The 14099-nt window shown below is 42.4% G+C and overlaps 1 protein-coding gene across 4 annotated transcripts in view; it reads right to left on the bottom strand.

Annotated features, from left to right (window-relative positions):
• Nucleotides 1-13689, bottom strand: part of DSG2 (desmoglein 2) — a 60661-nt gene extending 46972 nt beyond the window's left edge. The window contains exons 1-2 of one of the 4 annotated variants that reach the window (XM_072732127.1): nucleotides 13551-13689; nucleotides 8359-8466 (exon numbers count right to left, since the gene is read on the bottom strand). In XM_072732127.1, coding sequence (XP_072588228.1) covers nucleotides 8359-8466; nucleotides 13551-13589 — 147 coding nt within the window. In that variant the 5' untranslated portion in view covers nucleotides 13590-13689. Of the gene's footprint in view, nucleotides 1-1387; nucleotides 1531-1612; nucleotides 1734-8358; nucleotides 8467-13550 lie in introns of those variants that run through there. The other 3 variants (XM_072732128.1, XM_072732130.1, XM_072732129.1) reach the window with 3 other exon arrangements.
• Nucleotides 13690-14099: the final 410 nt, after the last annotated feature.

Raw genomic sequence — 14099 nt, 5'->3', positions numbered from 1 at the left:
CCGAACATAAATATTTAAGTCTCCAGGGATCCCTGGGTGGCGCAGTGGTTTGGCGCTTGCCTTTGGCCCAGGGCGCGATCCTGGAGACCCGGGATCGAATCCCACATCGGGCTCCCGGTGCATGGAGCCTGCTTCTCCCTCTGCCTGTGTCTCTGCCTCTCTCTCTCTCTCTCTCTCTGTGACTATCATAAATAAATAAAAATTAAAAAAAAAAAAATTTAAGTCTCCGGAAGGTGAACCCGCACTTACATTAGGACTGTCACTTTATCAAAACCCAGTTAACAAAACCCCATAAATCAGATACATTTCTTAATCGTGTAGAATTCCTTTACTAAACAGAAGGCAAATATATCTAAAATCCAATTTGAGGGCAGCCCGGGTGGCGCAGCGGTTTAGCGCCTGCCTTCGGCCCAGGGCGTGACCCTGGAGTCCCAGGATCGAGTCCACGTCGGGCTCCCTGCATGGAGCCTGCTTCTCCCTCCGCCTGTGTCTCTGCCTCTCTCTCTCTCTGTGTGTCTCTCATGAATAAATAAATAAAATCTTTAAAAAAAAATCCAATTTGAGCACAGAAACCAAGCATAAGAAGCGCAGCTCTAGTGGGCCAACATTATTTTCCAGGGGTTCAAGCCCTTTTCGTTAAGAACTTCTGAAAAGCCGGTCTGACCTAGGCTCGGCACTTCGATTTTGTCACCTTTTAAAATGAAAAAAAAAAAAACAAACAACCTTCCCGCTACTACATAGGTCTATTATCTGTAACACCCGGAAATAGCTTCCGAACACCAAACTTTGTGAGCTTGAAGTTAAACCGATCTTCGGGTGCGTGATTTTCACAGTAACGTGGATCCAACAGAAATTAAACCCGCTGAAGTGCGCTTTTTGCAAAGCCGTGACTGGAGCCCTTGCGCTCGTCGCCCTCTAGGAATAAAGGAAGGCGTTTCCCGGCTTCCCCGCTGCCCGGTCCCGCGGCGCACCACCCGCCCGAGCCCGCCTCCATGTTGCCCGCGGGAGGGAGAGGACTGCGGACAAGGCCGAGCCGCGGCTCCGGCAGCGGGGCTCGGGGCTCGGGGCTCGGGGCTCGCCGCCCCCGCCCCCGCCCCCGCCCCCGCCCGTCACAGCCCCGAGAGGCGCTGGGGCCGCAGCGAGGCGGCCGGAGAGGCAGAAGGTCCGGCAGGTTCCCACCCGCCCGCGGAGCCCCAGCGGCTTCCCGAGGCCTCCGCCCGAGCTCGCCACAGCCTGCCCGCCTCCCTGCAGCCCCGGGCGCCAACAAGGAGCGCGGGCCGCCGGGCTCCGCTCAGGCGGAGGCAGGCGGGCAGGTCCCGGCGCGACTCCGGCGCCCGCCCGCGCCCTCCCCCGCCCGCGCCCCCGCGCCCCCGCGCGCCGCACTCACCAGGACGAGCAGCGCGGCGCCCTCCGCGCTCCGCGCCATCGCGCCCGCGCCCTCGCCTCGGGCCGCTCGCGCTGCTCGGCGCCGCCCGCTCCCCCGCTGCCCGCCAGCGCGCCCGCAGCACCCGCCCCGAGGGCCGCTCGCCGCCGCCCCGCCCGGCGCCGAGGTGGGGATTCCTCGGAGGAGGGGGAGGCGCGCGGTGCACGCCCGCCCCTGTCGCACACGCACCTGGGGCCGTGACGTCCCCGGGCCGGGGACTCTGGGTGCAGGCCCCGCCCCCTCCTCTCAGGAGCGTGGCCGGCACCCGGGAGGCTCGGCCCGGCCTCAGGGCGGGCGCACCTGGCTCTCCGCCGCCGCCGCCGCCCCGGGGTCCAGCGCTGGGTGAGCGTGCGCCGGCCCGGGCATTCGTGACCTCCGTGACCTCCCTGCACCGGGGAGGCGGTCGGGGAGCTGGGCCTCCAGCTGGGTTTAGGTGCTGGCCCGCTCTGGGACGGCTTCTTGCCTCTCCCCGGCGCCCCTTCAGTGCTTCCAACAGGTTTGCAGTTTATCCGGTTAAGGGAGAAACAGAAAAATCACCGGTGATCTAGACGGACACTCCTTTGACTTCTTGTCGACTGGACACAGCTGGGAAAACATTCTAGGGGTGTTGAGGGAAAGACAGACTCTTCGATATGATTTACAAAATCTCTTACACAAAGCACAACCGGAATCCTTGCGCCGGTAGCTACTGGTGGTGAGGCCTGGACTACCTCTCTTTGTCCTTGTGTGCAGAGATCCCACATCTGTTAAATGGATTAACAGCGCCCGAAGCTTAAACCAGAAAATCCATGTGAAGCCTTCTGTGGTGTTTAGTACCTCGGCTCCATAAATGTAGTTGCTAGTAGCATAATTATTTGTTGCAAGTGTAAATGTGAATGAAGTTGAATTTGAAAAAACAAGAGACGCTGGAATCAGCACCAGGTTAGGATACCTCTAAGCAAGATTAACAGCTGTTGGAGTAGTGGAAGAGCCTGTGAGATTCTAGAGGGTTGGTTGGCATTCAAGGTGAACAAAATAGCTGAGTTCCTTCTGTGATCAAAAGTGCCCTTTTGTTCTTCTCCGGTTTATCCTGCCCTTTTCTCCCCAGCTCTGATTTTGCCAGTTTTTCGGATCCAGTACAGTTGGCCTCTCCTCTTTAGTCGCTTTCTTCCCTGGCCTCCAAGGACCACTTCCTCTTTGAGTGGAGAGAACCACATTCTCCTCTGTTTGTTTAGGGCTTAACTGCTGAGTGACTTTTCTCAAAGTGCTGTTTAAGTGTTAGCAATTCGGTTAGCAGAGGACTAAGTATCTAGGAAGGGCGTCTCTTTAGTTTTCCACTGTTTCCAGTGCCTAGAACAGTGTTGAGTACCAGGGAGACTCTTAAGCATTGGATGCATGATTAAATCAGGAGGGAAGTATGTCTTCTAGTTTCCATTCCTTTTTCTTGAGCTTAGACGTGAGTGGTAGCACCTTGGTGATAATTCTCATTCCCCATCACTATGGGAAAACTCCTAAATAAGCAAGACAGGCTTTACCAAAAGCCTTTACTTTCACAAATCAGCCCTGGAGACTATATATAAATCCTATCTAAAATTAGTGCTCTTGCACCTGAGTCCTATAGGCAAGTATTTGTGTCTCATTATTAAAAGTTTGGTTTCTGTTTAGTGATGAAGATAATTGTAGTTTCCAGAGTGAGAAATAGGTAATGCAAAGTTTATTTCTGTTGGATTGTTCGTCTCTCCCGGAGGCTGACAAAGTCAGTTTCAGTACTGTAGTATTCTATAAAACGTGTATTCCAAGGCTTTGAGGGAAGGTGTCAGTGCATGCGCTATCCAGTTCCATTGTATGTCATCCTTGAAGTAGTTCTCCTTTAAAAATTCTGAAACTTATGACTCAGTGAGTTGAGGGCAGTTGTTGAAAGTCAGATGAAACACAGCTCCAGCTCCTGACTTCTTTCTCCTGGCATGAGAGTAAATCTATTTTATAAATCTCTGTACATAGGAACAAATACCATTACCAACAAAGCACTTGATTGCTTAAAAAAAAAAAGATTTTATGTATTTATTCATGAGAGACACAGAGAGAGAGGCAGAGAGGCAGAGACATAGGCAGAGGGAGAAGCAGGCTCCTTGTGGGAAGCCCGATATGGAACTTGATCCCAGGACCCTGGGATCATGACTTGAGCCAAAGGCAGATGCTCAACCAGTAAACCACCCAGGTGCCCCTGATTTCTGATTTCTAAATCATAATGTATGGCCTTTATAACAACAAAAAGTGGCCATCGTGGTCAAGAGGCTTACTTATAGAATGTCTATTGATAAAGCATATGTAGATAAAAAATACGAAATACCTTTCACATGATGTGAAAAGGGCAATAAAAGGAGGAATCTCTTTTCTGGTTTAGCTCCACTCATTTACTCCTTCATGTACTCCTTCACAAACATTTAGTTTGTCCCTACTCACCAAACATTTCATTTGCATTTTATTGGAAATACAAAGATAAATATTTCTTCATTCCAAGAAACAAAAATAGATACTTATGAAATAACTACAGAACTTACAATCTATTATAAACACAGTGGTAAAAATATATGCAGGGTATAATGCAAACCTAGGGAAGAGGGTCTTAATTCACAGTGAGGGCATGATATTAGAGAAGGCTTTCGGTGGGGACTATGGGGTGGTGTGGTGAGCTGATTCTTAAAGGATGAATAATTGTGAAGGAGACACTGAATCTGGCAGGACAGAGTAACTCAAAACATAGACACTGTTAGTGGAGAGTCAGGAGTTTCAGATTTCTGTGAAGAAAGCATTCTTTTAATCACATTAACACAAACAAGGGAGTCAGAAGTAAAAGCTCCCCCCCCCCCCCCCCCAGTGAGATGTTAGAGCAATATCCAATTAGAAAAGTCTAGCAAGTAGTTTGAAATGAGAAGGAAAACATAATTTCAGGTGGATTTAGGAGGTAGAAACAGTCACCTAATTTTCTTTCTTTCTCCATCCATTTCTTATTGTCCACCATCCTGTTAAATATTTATGCCTTTTGAGTTCTCTCCTTTCCTTCTTTTCTTCTTCCTTGGTACTGAGTATGATCTATAGGCATTCTCTTTGTGCAAACCTGTTACAGCTTTTTCTCCTAAGCTTCAAACATGGGAATACTACCGTTTGGATATTTCATGGGGATCTCAAAGTACCATAATCATTTTGGATAACAAATTAACATACTGACAGAAAAGATTTCTGCAGTCCCTCTACACCTCTCCAATTCAAGCTTGCAACTTCCTCATATGCCTCTCACACACCTTGTCAATTTGGCCACCCAAGCCAAGAACATGAGAGTCATTCTCAATTCTCCTTGTTCCATGCTCTCCGCCTCCAGTTAGTTACCTTTCCCTTCATTCTCTGTGGTTCTTTTTGAAATGATTCATACAACCTTTGTAGCAGCAATCACATTGTGGCTAATGGTGATTTCATCCATGTCTGCTACTCCACCCATTTCTCTCTCTCGAGACTGTTAGTACTTAGAAAGAAGAGGCCATATCATATTCATAGTGGCCCAGCCCCTCGTAGCCAGCAAATATTTGGCGATTGATAAAGAATTGTTGAACTTAGCCCACATACTAGAAGGAACTAATTAGAAGTAAAAAAAAAAAAAAAAAACCTACAGTATTAAAAGGGAACATGTTTGAAATGTACACTGTGAATGAATTAATGGTGGATCTAGTCAGAAAATGTTGGTCTGTTGGTTTGTGTATGTGTGTTTTCCCCAACCATACTGCAGCTCAAGAACAGGACAGCAGATGGTGATGCGGGTTAGGGTTGCAGGGTGGCCTGGCTGATAGTTAAGAGATATGTCAGGGTATATATGAAACTGAATGTGCCACGAGGGGATGAGCAGGAACCAAGCTGGTGGAGTTTAGGGGCCAGTTGAGAAGATAGTGTATTAGATTTACATTGAGTATGGAAGAATGAGAGAGGATCACTTTTCCTTTTAATCCTGGGGAAAGAACTATGGTCCTTTCCCACAGATGCCCAGGCATGAGTGACGTCACAGACACTAGAGTCAGAATGTTGAGATTCTCATGGACTTTCCAGTTAGATGGATCAAGAGCCACCTTCAACTTGGGCATTGAAAAAGGAGAACTGGCTGACTTGGGGTGGAGGATGACTTTATTGTCTTTCTGAGCTAGAATTTACAGACTAATAATCAAAGCCTACCAGACTGCAAGCCTTGTGGTATAGCACAGAGAAGCCAGCACATCCCTAATGAACAGCCACCACGTTCTGGGGCAGGAGCAATCAGCCCTGAGGCCACAGGTGTAGACACCAACACCCTGAAAGAGTGAGAGAGCCCCATGCAGTGAGTCACAGTGTCTAACTGAGCTATTCCCCACAGGCTCCTCCTTGTGAGTCAATATATGAGGACTGGCTATTTGGATGCAAACTCCCTGAACCAAATGGCTGAAGGAAATCCTTATCCTTGTTCACAGGGTGGAGGAGAATTAGTGGAGGGTGCTACAATTTCAAAATAGTATTTGGCTCAGCCAAAAAACCAAAATTGTTGACTCTTGGGTCTAAGTAGTGTACTGATGACATCTTAAGAGATTTTTTTTTTTTTTGAAATAAATCACATTAGTTTTAAAATGTGATAGGACTATAATAATGCTGGATCCCAGTATGCACAAAGCAGCAGTTCAGGTGTCTAGGAAACCTCAGTAAGGCTCTGGGGTCCCGTCAGATGCTCCTTCTCCCCAGTTATGGACGTCTGGAATCCTTTAGCTGAATGTTCTCTTGGCTGTTCCACGCATTGTACAGGGAAGGCGGCATGTTAATCTCTTTCAGTCATTTACACCATAGCAGATACCGCAGATAGACCAGGCATGCTCCACCTTGGAGCCTTTGTGCTCTCCATTCCTTTTCCCTAGAAGGTTCTGTCCTGACATGTACAATGTTTTACCCCCTCACTTTTCACTTTTTGCGCATCTCAAATATTACCTAATCGGTGAGGCCTTCTCCGAACACTCATTTACAAATCAAATTACTCCCATCCCTAGATATCCCCATGCCCCTTCCCTGCTTCATTTTTCTTTCTGGCACATCACAATCTAAAAGACTGTGCATGGGGGGATCCCTGGGTGGCGCAGCGGTTTGGCGCCTGCCTTTGGCCCAGGGCGCGATCCTGGAGACCCGGGATCGAATCCCACATCGGGCTCCCGGTGCATGGAGCCTGCTTCTCCCTCTGCCTGTGTCTCTGCCTCTCTCTCTCTCTCTGTGACTATCATAAATAAATAAAGATTAAAAAAATGTTTAAAAAAATAAAATAAAAGACTGTGCATGTATGAATTATCTGTTGCCATTTACTAGAATGTAAGCTCCATGAGGATGGGGTGTTTTCTCTGTGAACTGCTGCATATTCAGCACCTAGAATGTTGCCTGAGCCTTTGTACATCTTCAGTAAATATTAATTGAATGTGTAAATGAATAAATAAGTGAATACATCTTTGAGGTTATTTTGGAGGCTAGAAGGTGTGTACGAACATCCGCGTGTGAGTGTGCCTTTAAAGTGAGAGTAAAGGGAAAGAACAAGAGACAACTATATTCTTGGAAGGATGTGAGTAAATGTCCTCAGACTAAGGTGGGAAGGCTGGTTCACTGTGGATGAAATCCCTCTCCCTCACCATTTTATCAAGAATGGGTCTTGCCCAAGGCTGCCTGAACAGTGTAAAGTGAAGAAGTTCAGAGGCCAATGGAGAACATTTCTGCATTCTTTAAGACTCCCTTCCTTTCCCAAGGGACAAAGTGCAAAACCATAAACAATATGGAAAATCTCTTTCCTTCTGGAGGTGAACAAAGCAAGCGTTCATTAACAGAAGCCTGACACTTGAGAACGTTGATTTTATCTACCCAACTATGTTTTCTTTTCTTTTCTTTATTTTTTTTATTTAAGTTTTTTTTTAAAGATTTTATTTATTTATTCATGAGAGACAGAGAGAGAGAGAGAGAGAGGCAGAGACACAGGCAGAGGGAGAAGCAGGCTCCATGCAGGGAGCCTGACATGGGACTCGATCCTGGGTCTCCAGAATCACACCCTGGGCCGAAGGTGGCGCTAAACCGCTGAGCCACCGGGGCTGCCCCTTTTATTTTTTAAATAGGCTCCACACCCAATGTGGGGCTTGAACTCAGAACCTTGAAATCAAGAGTTGCGTACTCTGTTGACTGAGCTAGCCAGACACCCCCAAACTACAGTTTCTAGAAAAAAAAATTTTTTTTTTCCAGAATAAGTTTCTGGCTTTAGTTTTACCCCAGGGAATTCTTGGAAAGATAAGGGAAATAGCACTGGCTGGGGGAGATAGGGGGAAAGCATTTGGTTGTTAGCAGCAGCTCTGGACTGGAATCCATCCCCAGCACGACAGGACTTGCAGGGCTTACCAGGCAGGCATGGGAGTGTTTACTGAGGGTGTCAGGCAAGAGCCATCACACTGACTCAATGTGACTAATGAGCCTATGGAGATACACAGGAAAAAAACCCTCAGAAGACAGAAAAGAATGTTGATTTCATTCATTTGCACGTAGACAAGGGATGTTCATATGTGTAAAGAAAAAGTGAAAGAAGCAATTCAGTGGTTTTGGAGAGTGAACTTGGAAGTGCAACACTGATTGTTAAAGATCTTTGAAAATAATCTGGAAGATAATTATAAATACTTGAGTAGAGAGGAGCAGAATCTTAAAAATAGTTAACAATGTTCATTTTAAAGAAAAACCAGGATTTGAGGAAATGAAATCACTCATTCTAGTTACTTTTCAGAATTCATCTTGATGAGTGGTGGTTTTTTATTTCAGTACCATGCCAGTGGATGTAGTAATTTGTTAATAATCAAGCTCTGTAATTTGTAAATGATTTACTTGTTAAAATGATTAGAGCACATTTAAAGTTATTCAATAATGATGTTACTTACTTGCATTTTGACTTCCGTCTCTGTGGAGAGAGTTGATTCCAGCTGGGAAGGCCAGCACAGCCTCAAGGTGATCTTGTGCACAGGATGATATGAGCTTGCAAATGCCATCTGTCACACATGTCATGGAGAAAAAAAAATATGGGGAACCACTGCTTTGGAGGACATGTTTACATGAGCTGTGCTGACTAAAAGTTATAATGGTGTTCTTGAAATCCCCGGTTAGATAATTGTGAGTGGCAGATATGTCTGTGCAGTAACTTCATTTTTGTAACAAAAGTAATTGAAAATTTCTTGATATGATGAATAATAATTTAATTAACTCAGTTATATCTATATACATCAGGGAATTGGAGATTTGAAGCAGTCTTTCAGATATAAGAAGAGAGATTCAAAATGTTTCTAGTGCCTGAGCACTTTAAGAAGATGTTTGTTTTTAAACCTGTTTTATTTGAGTTGGACAAATTTTTTTTTTTTTTTTTTTTTTTTTTTTTTTGCTTAACGTTTTTGTTTTGGCAATGGACCTAATTTGAATTTCATCTCCCTCTCTAGTTCCCACTTAGAAATTTTATTAGACAGAAATATGTTCAAATGCTAAGCAAACCAGCTTAGCAAAACATTGATACAAAAAAGGCAATGGGAAAAATTGCTCTGGATAATTTAGCTTTAAATATCGCAGTGATATTTAGCTTCTCTAAGGACATTTGTGGTTAACGATTTTTTTAATTCATAATGGTCATTATGAACATTACTATATGCCTTGAAAGTAGACCTCCTGTTTGGGCAATTGTCTGCTAATTTATTATGACATTTTTTTTTCCAGGTGGACCGTTCTTAACTTTTACTGAAAACAATATCTGAATGATGTCATACCTTTGGGGAGAGTCACACCCATTTCATGTAGAATCAGCTACAACAGAGGTAAGTCAGTTAACAAAGACTTCTTGTGACTAATTCTTCTATGGGTATGAAAGAGGAAGAGAGTGTATCATCATATTTCTTAATTTTAGGATTAGAGCATTCATCTGAAGTAATCAGGGCATTTGATGACAAGTCAACAAATTAAGCAGAGCAATATTACAGGGAAGACTTAGAGGTGAACAAAGTAAAACCCATGTGAAAGCTCATGTAAAGAATTGCTTTATGGTTCATAAAAGTGCCATTGTGAGTTTCCATTGTTTGGCACTGTGGGAGAATCAGTCTATACCTTGAAATTTTCAATTGTTGGAATCTTAAGTCTACAGAGTATGGTTTATTGTTCTTTATACTTTGGATTTCACTTCAAAAGTATGGATAATCCATCTGCAAAAAAACAGCAGAGGAATATTGTGGCTTCTAGGTTTTCAGGAATAATAAGTTGGTGGGACTTCTATGAAATATTTTATTTACTTTTATTTCTTAGAGACTAGATACATTAGGTCAGTTGATCAGAATGTGAAACCTGAGTCCCAGGTGTGCTCTGTGGTCATATGGACAGACGTCAAATAGGTGATTGAGGGACACTAGAAAGTGTCTATGCTTAAAACACCTCACCTCCTGACCTATGACTTAATGATAATAGAATATCACTTTGTTTTCTAAGTGAACAGATATTCTAAGTATTAAAGATATATGCTCGAAGGAGAAATAATGAAGTGCTTCTGTGATTTATACTTTATTGTGAATTAACTTATCAAACAATTTAAAAACCTATCAACTAGTTATGGTCAGCTTTTTAAAGGAAGCAGGAGGTAGTGATGATCAAAACATCAACAGATTTTCTTTCCCCGACAGCTCAGTGTTTCCTATCAAAATATTCAGCAACATCTCCTGACTTGTTTTTTCAGTAGAGACATCCTTTCCTAGCAAGAATTGGCAGAAGAAGCCATAAGCATGCGTTGGCTTGTTCTGGAGGCTCTGGTGTGAAATAGGGTTGCACAGAGTAGAAGAGCTTCTATCATCTTGGCGACAAATGCCTTTGTTGTTGATTTGCCTCTGAAAGAATTTCCAAAGACCAGCACAAAAGAGGATGTTTCAGGATCCGAGAAAGTGTAAAGAGGAAGAGTGGCAAGTTAGAAAATCAACTTAATCTTTCAACTGTAGCAGTCATAACTTGTGGGGAAAAATTCAGAGCAATTTATAACAGCTGAGAGGAAGAGGGAAGATTCAGAAAGAAATATGGTCAGAACTTATGAGACTGTGTTTATTACATGTTAAATTTTTTGTTAAACAAGAAATTGTACATAATTAATGTGTATAACTTGATGTGTTTGGAGGTAAGTATACACCCATGAAACCATCACCACAGTCTATGCCACGAACCTATTCATCCCCTCCAAAAGTTTTCTCCCTCTTATTTATTATTATTATTATCATCATCATCATCATCAGTGCCAAGAACACTTAACATAAGATTTACCCTCTTAGCAAAATTTAAGTATATAATACAGTGTTGCTAACTATAGGTTCTGTGCTGTATAGTAGATCTCTAGGACTTATTCATCTTGTCTAAATGAAACTTTATGCCCTTTGACTAATACTTGCATTTCCTGTGACACAGTTTTCCACTAAAGTTGTGGATGTTGGCCCTGAATGAGAATAATTAAGAGTTTGGTAAAACAAGGTCTTTTCATTATGCCTTGCCTAAAGAAAATTAGGTGGAAAAATCTAAGTGGTTCTTTTCTTTTTACTAATAATCTAGAGAGCAGACTCTGCATGTAGAAACTTTGTATCTGCAACACAAACCAACCATGCCTGGTTCGTGGATCTGGTGATGGAAAGACACTGCTTCAATCAGCTACACCAAGCTACTTGCTTATCTGAGGCATGTGTGTATGGGTATGTGTGTGTTTTACCTCCAGGTTAGGGCCACATAAATCTTACTGTCAACATAGTTCATTGGACATGGAAAGACATGACTCACATTTTGTGTTTAAATACTCATTTTTGGCTTAGTGACAATGCCTTTTTGCAGGAGTGGAAACCATGTCATTATCCCATTTATATAAATACAAGATTACCTGATTCTGTGCTACTTTATAATTAACAGAATTCTTTGCAATCCTCTCTTGATTATGAAAGAATATAAATACTTCCCCTGCCTTCTGAGGCAATGAGGACATACATATTCTTTCAATATCAGTGTTTCTCTTATATTAGAATTTGACGCTCTGTGTTTTCACACATCATTTACTGTTTGCTAATTTAATAACAAATTCAGGATGCAGAAAACATCAGACGTTGCAAGGCATAAATTTTAAAATATAATACTACTTCATGGAATAAAGGTGGAGAGGGAGATAGTGTTGAAGAGTAAAATAGTTGTAGCTGTTCAAATGTGTTTTTCACAAATCACAGAGACACTGAGGTTGAAGGACCCATTTAAAGTTATCATTTAAAAAAAGTGAAACAGAATAAAACACAAATCACGGTCTTAGATATGGAGAACAGATTGGTGATTGCCAAAGGTAGGGCACGGGATGTGAGGAAAATGGGTGAAAGGGGTCAAAAGGTAGAAACTTAGAGTTATAAATAAGTCATGGGGATATAATATACAGCAGGGTCACTATAGTTAATAATTCTGAATTGCATATTTGCAAGTTGTGAAGAGGGTAGATCTTACAAGTTCTTATAACAAGAAAAAAAATTTTTGTTAACTATGTATGGTGATGGATGTTACTTAGACGTACTGTGGTGGTCATTTCATAGTATCTATTAATATTGAATCAAAATCGGTACATGTAAAATTATTTTTATGTCTAGCTATGTGTCACACATAACCTCTTCTAAATTGGGTGCTATCAAAGTAATTCTTGGGCAGCCTGGGTGGCTCAGTGGTTTAGCGCTGCCTTCAGCCCAGGGTGTGATCCTGGAGACCCCGGATTGAGTCCCACGTCAGGCTCCCTGCATGAAGCCTGCTTCTCCTTCTGCCTGTGTCTCTGCCTCTCTCTCTCTGTGTGTCTCTCATGAATAAAGTCTTAAAAAAAAAAAAAGTAATTCTTAAGGAGTTTACCAAAAAAGAGTGTCCATGGCTTTTGGATAGCTTGTTTTATTTTTTGTTTGTTTGTTTTTTTGCTTTTTTGGGTAGCTTGTTTTCCTTATTAAATGTGGAAGAGATGTCATTGTGTCCTGAAACATAACTCCACGTATACTTCAGTATTGCAGCAAACCATACATTTGCATTCTATCTATTCCCCTGTCTCTTCCTTTTTATCTCTCTCTGTCTCTCAGTCTTAGATATATATAGAAATATACAGATTGCTCTGTCCTCTATTCCCAAATAGATACATTTGCCCCCAGTGTACTGCTTCTTTAATCTTTAGAATTGTACCTAGATTTCTAGTCTGTTAAAAAATCATTTTGATTGTTTTCTTTGTATCCTTAACAATTTTTAATGCTCTACTCAAGTCTCAGAGCAGAAAGCAAGCAGCTTATTTTGACAGAGTAATAATTATGTATTATTATTACTGAATAACTATAGATAAACCTTTTACATTTATGTCACCTTATTGAATGACCTTGAGGAAGTAATTTGCTTCTCTGGGTCTCTCTTTTCCTGACTATAATCAGGGTTACTGTAAGAATTAAATTAGAATATGTACCTCTTTGTCTTGGCCACCTGGTAGGGCTTATCAGTGTCCTCTTTCTTCCTGCTCTGGTAACGGTATCCATTTGCACTTGTTCTTTTAAACCATCATTCTCTTGAGTTTTAACTATATCTGCATTATGTTTAGATTTTTTCTGTTATGCATTTGTTAAAAAGAAAGTCTATGCATAAAAGAAAAAGAAATTAAGACACCAACCTAGAATGTCCCATGTTTTGTCAGAGCGCAGCAGGGATCTCAGTATTTGCTATGGAAAATGTGTTGTTTCTGGCACCTGGAATTCAAACAATTATCTTCCTTTCTTAACAATTATGCCCCTTACTTAAAAATTTCAGACTGTGTTGTTGAACAAATATTAAGCCATATAATCTCTGATTCAGAGTCACTCCTTGTAGACCCAGTAAAGGAGTGAGAAGATGCTGAATTGCCAATAACAAGAAGGAAGGGACCTTAGCATTTACCTGTTTCTTAATTGTTAGTGGCATTGAAGCTTGTCAGTTGTGTTTTTTTTCACAGTCTTGATTTTTGAAAGTTAAGGTGAACTGATCTTGCTGTTTTTATTCTTCAAATTTTCTATAAATAGGAAGATCGGGGGATATTTTTGGAACTTACGTACATGGCCTTCATTTTCCTGGGGTTGATTTGGAACATCTGAGTCAAGCCATCCACTTTTCTTCACTCAATATCCATTCCCATCCAGCGTCTGCTCCTCATCCACCAGATCCAAGTTGAACTGTGTGAATTAAAGAATGAGGAAGGTCAGCCAAGGCAAGATCTAAAGTTCCAAAGGGACTTACTTGTGACATCCCTTTAAAGGGAGACATAAAAATAACAAGCACTTACTGGGAAACAAACGTGGGCTGCTGAGTCTCTGATAGCTGTCACCAGAGCCATGGTACATTTTTCATCATGGTAGGTTGGAAACCTGGCCTTCTCTTTAGCGTGTCAGAATTTCTGCCTGAAAGACCATTCCAAATTGCCAAACAAATACTAAATGAGTTAAAACATCCAGTTAAGTCTGTCCTGACCTCACCCAGCACCTCAACTAGGACTATTTCCACCTGAAGAAGAGATCTTAAGTCCCCAGGTATTTCCTTCCTGCCTAGGAGGACGGAAAAAAGGTATGGGCTAGAAAAAAGGTGAGATACTGATAAAAATACA

The sequence above is a fragment of the Vulpes vulpes genome, chromosome 13, assembly GCF_048418805.1.
Source record: "Vulpes vulpes isolate BD-2025 chromosome 13, VulVul3, whole genome shotgun sequence".
NCBI classification, from domain to species: Eukaryota; Metazoa; Chordata; class Mammalia; order Carnivora; family Canidae; genus Vulpes; species Vulpes vulpes.
The sequence above is the reverse complement of the archived record's forward strand: the minus strand, read 5'-3'. Positions and strand labels throughout refer to the sequence as shown.